Source organism: Mandrillus leucophaeus, unplaced genomic scaffold (genome assembly GCF_000951045.1).
Source record: "Mandrillus leucophaeus isolate KB7577 unplaced genomic scaffold, Mleu.le_1.0 Scaffold137, whole genome shotgun sequence".
Lineage (NCBI taxonomy): Eukaryota > Metazoa > Chordata > Mammalia > Primates > Cercopithecidae > Mandrillus > Mandrillus leucophaeus.
In genome coordinates, this window is record NW_012101332.1 from 2,170,449 (window position 1) to 2,175,244 (window position 4,796).

General features: G+C 54.5%; 1 protein-coding gene across 1 annotated transcript; it reads left to right on the forward strand.

The window, feature by feature from the left end:
* The first annotated feature begins 147 nt into the window (after window positions 1–147).
* LOC105534601 (interferon lambda-3) lies at window positions 148–3,943 on the forward strand. Its single transcript, XM_011973358.1, has 7 exons — window positions 148–413; window positions 2,259–2,421; window positions 2,520–2,701; window positions 2,997–3,074; window positions 3,334–3,483; window positions 3,589–3,672; window positions 3,766–3,943. Exons 2-7 carry the CDS (start codon window positions 2,412–2,414, stop codon window positions 3,862–3,864), a joined length of 603 nt encoding a protein of 200 aa, XP_011828748.1. The 5' UTR covers window positions 148–413; window positions 2,259–2,411; the 3' UTR covers window positions 3,865–3,943.
* Window positions 3,944–4,796: the final 853 nt, after the last annotated feature.

Sequence of the window (4,796 nt, forward strand, 5' to 3'; positions counted from 1 at the left end):
GCTTGCTCACGTGGGAGCTCAGGCAGGCTGCGAGCTGGGGGACTTGCCTCTGACCCCGCCCCCTCCGGCAACACCTAAACCTCCACGCCATTGGCTGCCGAAAGCGGCTCCTGTCGCCCATTGGAGTGACCAGACAAGGCTCTCAGCCAATGGGTGCTGAGGCACGAGAACTTCTTTGCGGCTTTGGGCCTGACTTGGGTCCACTGTCTCAGATACAAGATGAGTGGGTCCTTCTACAGGGTCAAAAGAGTGCAGTTCTCCAGGAAGCAGCGATATTTCCTCGGGGTATATTGTACGGCCCTCCAAGGATTGCTGGGACTGAAAGAGACTTGAGCTCTGGAAACCGTCGCTGACCCCCAAGCAACAGGGACCAGTTCCTCCTTGTGTGGTTACCAGGACACCCCCAACACCAGGTCCTAACCCCGGATTTGTAGCCCCACAGCCAGCTTTGAGATGCTGTGAATCCGTGACCGTTGAATCAGGCATCTAAGGGACACCAATCCATGAGGGATTTGGTAGTGAAAGGCCCAAGAGTCCTTAACTGGCTGTGGTTCTTTGGATTCCCTAACGTGTGTTGTTTGTATTTGTGAAATTCCTGTGTATTTGCTTTTCTTGTCTCCTGGTTTAAATTTATTGCCAATTATTAAAGAGCGTTTTGATTGCATTGGTTGTTTTCCGTGTGATGATTGTGAGGTGCGCCTTACTGCAAAAAAAAAGAGGCTGAGCCAGGGACTCAGGTGGCCTGAGTTTCAGTTCTGACCCTGCCAGTTAATTACAGTGTAATTCAGGGCAAATTACTTTTCTGAGCCTGTATTTCCTCACCTGTAGGATGGGTTAGTATACTTGCCTTGTGGAGGAGTAGTGTACATTGAGATCACGTTTTAAACTCTCCAGCTGAAGTCCTGGTATGGCCTTAATGAGTGGATTCCATTAAATAATCACTCATATAAATATACAAGCAGTTGGTTGTTTTTTCTCCAAATCTGTGCATTAGCACTCTGTGTTGCTGAAAGCACCCCTCCTTGCCAAGGTCACACGGCTAGTGAGGGTCAGAACTAGGTTTGAACCCCCGACCCTTCAGCTCCAAGACCCATGCTCTTGACCACTGCCTGAACGTCCCTAAGAAAAACAGCACCCATGTGGTGTCCTTCAAGTCCTTCATCACACCTCAATTCTTGAGCAGCGCCTCATATTCCTGAGTCCTTCCTTGCCTGGGCAATTAAGAAATATTGGCCTTGGCCGGGCTCGGTAGCTCATGCCTGTAATTCCAGCACTTTGGGAGGCCAAAGAAGGTGGATCATGAGGTCAGGAGTTCGAGACCAGCCTGGCCAGCATGGTGAAACCTTGTCTCTACTAAAAATGAAGAAATTAGCTGGGCAAGGTGGCACACGCTTGTAATGCCAGCTACTCAGGAGGCTGAGGCAGGAGAATCTCTTGAACCCAGGAGGTAGAAGTTGCAGTGAGCCGAGATGGTGCCATTGTACTCCAGCCTGGGCGACAGAGCAAGACTCCATCTCAAAAAAGAAAGAAAGGCCACTGGGCACAGTGGCTCATGCCTGCAGCCCCAGCAATTTGGGAGGCCGAGACAGATCACTTGATGTCAAGAGTTCGAGACTAGCCTGGCCAGTTGGTGAGCTGCCATCTCTACTAAAAATATAAAATTAGCTCGGAATGGTGGCACGTGCCTGTAATCCCAGCTACTTGGGAGACTGAGGCAAGAGAATTGCTTGAACCAAGGAGGTGGAGGTTGCAGTGAGCCTAGATTGCACCAGTGGACTCTAGCCTGGGTGACCGAACGTGACCCTGTCTCAAAAAATATGTATGTATATATATTGACCAGGAGCGGTGGCTCAGGCCTGTAATCTCAGCACTTTAATAGGCTGGATGAGGAGGATTGCTTGAGCCCAGGAGTTTGAGGCTGCAGTGAGCTATGATCACGCCATTGCACTCCAGTGACAGAGTGAGACCCTATCTTAAACTACAACAACAACAACAAAAGCAGAGCAGGTGGAATCCTCTTGGGAACACACCTTCCTGTAGGTCATCCCTGAGTCTCCATCAGTTTCTCTTTCCCTCCAGCTGCTCACCTGGCTCACTGGCCCTGCCCTGCTCTGGGCTTTCCCAGCCTGAGGCTCCCCTGGTGGCCGGTGTCTTACCTGAGGTGGTGTTTTCACTTTTCCCACATCAGCTGGGACTGCCCTTCTGTCAGGGATAAAAGCCGCCCCATGGAGCTCAGGCAGGAGTTACATCTCAGACAGAGCTCAAAACTGACAGAAAGAGTCGAGGCCAGGACACAGTCTGAGATCCAGAAGAGGGGACGGAAAAGAACAGAGACTCCAAACAAGACCCAAACGGACCCCGGGTGACAGCCTCAGAGTGTTTCTTCTGCTGACAAAGACCAGAGATCAGGAATGAAACTAGGTGAGTCCCACATCTCCGTCCGTGCTCAGCTCCTGCAGCCCCTGCCCTCAGGGGGCAGCCTCTCCATCCCCTCAGCTCCCTTTCTCTCTGTGACACAGACATAACCAGGGGCTGCATGCCAGTGCTGGTGCTGATGGCCGCAGTGCTGACCATGACTGGAGCAGTTCCTGTCGCCAGGCTCCGCGGGGCTCTCCCGGATGCAAGGGGCTGCCACATAGCCCAGTTCAAGTCCCTGTCTCCACAGGAGCTGCAGGCCTTTAAGAGGGCCAAAGATGCCTTAGTGAGTCTCCCCCTGCCCTCCTGCCATGGGCTAGCCTCCACCCCCACTCCAAGGGTCACCATGCTTTCCTAGTCCCAGCTTCCTTCACTGGGCTAGCCTCCACCCTCCCTGCAGTGGGCTCTCTCTCATGCTCCTACTACAGGGACTGACTCATGTTTTCCTGTAGAAGAGGGTCCTCTACCATCGTCCCAGCAGTTAACCTCCCCTATCCTGTTGTCAGCCATCCTCCAATCCCATCAGAGTGGTCTGACCTCCAACCCTCCTGCTGGGGCTAACCTGTGCCTTTGCTGTCTAGGAAGAGTCGCTTCTGCTGAAGGACAGCAAGTGCCGCTCCCGCCTCTTCCCCAGGACCTGGGACCTGAGGCAGCTGCAGGTGAGAGGGGGAGTCAGGCCCACGCCTGCCCTCCCGACCCCACTCACCTGGCTCGGTAGTGGCCCCTTCACCTTCTCCTTCTCCCTTGTCTCTTGCTCCTCTCCCCACACCTGCTCCCCCTTCCCTCTGCTCCCACCTGACCACACTGGCTGTGTCCTCTCCCCTGTGCCTATCACCTTCACTTGTTCCTCTCTATCCCCCTCCCCCCACCTGTTCCCCTCACCTGCCCCCTCACCTGTTCTTTCTCACCGCTCCTCAGGTGAGGGAGCGCCCTGTGGCTTTGGAGGCTGAGCTGGCCCTGACGCTGAAGGTTCTGGAGGCCGCCACTGACGCTGACTCGGTCCTGGTGGATGTCTTGGACCAGCCCCTTCACACCCTGCACCACATCCTCTCCCAGCTCCGGGCCTGTGTGAGTCCTCGGGGCCCAGGCACCGGGGTCTGTGGGCTCTGAGCAGCGTCCTTCCCCTGTGGTGGCCCAGGCCCCGCCTCACACACCGCCCTCCTCTGCCCACAGATCCAGCCTCAGCCGACGGCAGGGCCCAGGTCCCGGGGCCGCCTCCACCACTGGCTGCACCGGCTCCAGGAGGCCCCAAAAAAGGTGAGTGAGCCGGGAAGAAAGGGACTGGGGTCTGGGGAGCCACTAGGAGCCCAGACCCTGGACAGCCCCTGACCCATCCTCTTCTCCCTACAGGAGTCCCCTGGCTGCCTCGAGGCCTCTGTCACCTTCAACCTCTTCCGCCTCCTCACGCGGGACCTGAAATGTGTCGCCAGCGGGGACCTGTGTGTTTGACTCTCCCACCAGTCATCCAATCTGAGATTTTATTTATAAATTAACCGCTTGTCTTAATTTATTGCCACCCAATCGCTATTTATGTATTTGTGGGTATAAACCCAACTCACCTCCAGGCAAATGTTTATTTTTCTACTTTTTATAACCCTTGTTGAAATAAACAATGAGGAAAAGACACCCATGACGTGGGACTGTGTGTGTGTTGGTGTGTATTTCCTTTGCGTTGCTGCCATAACAACGCTAAAAGTAGCATCTTCCAAAGACACACTTGATGAGCTGGGAGTCTACAGGTCAGAGGCTCGCTGGCCCTGGCCGGTTTCTCTCCTGTGGGACTCGCAGGCTGGAATCCAAGCATTGCTGCTGGCCTCTTACTGGGGGCTCTGAAGAGAAACTCGTTCCAGGGTCAGTCACATTGTCGGCAGATCACTGTTCCTTGCTGCTGTAGGGCTAAGGTTCGTGCCACATCCTGGCTGTGGGTCCATCCTGAGCTGACTCTGCTGAAAGGGACCTCCACTTCTCTCACTGGGCTAACCTCCACCCTCCCTGCAGTGGGCTATCTTGTGCTCCTACTCTAGGGGCTGATTCGTGTCCTCCTGCAGCGGAGGGTCCTCTGACATCCTCCCGGGAGTTAACCTCCACTATCCTGTTATCAGCCATCCTCTAATCTCACTGGAGTGGTCTAACCTCCACCCCTTCTGCTGGGGGCTAACCTGTGCCCTTGCTCTCCAGGAAGAGTCACTCCTGCAGATGGACTGCAGGTGCCGCTCCCGCTTCTTCCCCAGGACCTGAGATCTGAGGCATAATACATAATATATTCTATCCCTCATGACAGTGCAAGACAGAATAATTTCACTGCCCTGAAATTTCTCCATCCAGGCTTCTCTGGCTCTCCGTGGTCCCTGCCTATGGGCCTTCCAACTCAGAGCCAGCAA

Coding starts and splice junctions, on each gene's coding strand:
- LOC105534601 (XM_011973358.1), top strand. Junction 2,702..2,996: donor AGAGGGCCAAAGATGCCTTA/GTGAGTCTCCCC, acceptor TTTGCTGTCTAG/GAAGAGTCGCTTCTGCTGAA. Junction 3,673..3,765: donor TCCAGGAGGCCCCAAAAAAG/GTGAGTGAGCCG, acceptor TTCTCCCTACAG/GAGTCCCCTGGCTGCCTCGA.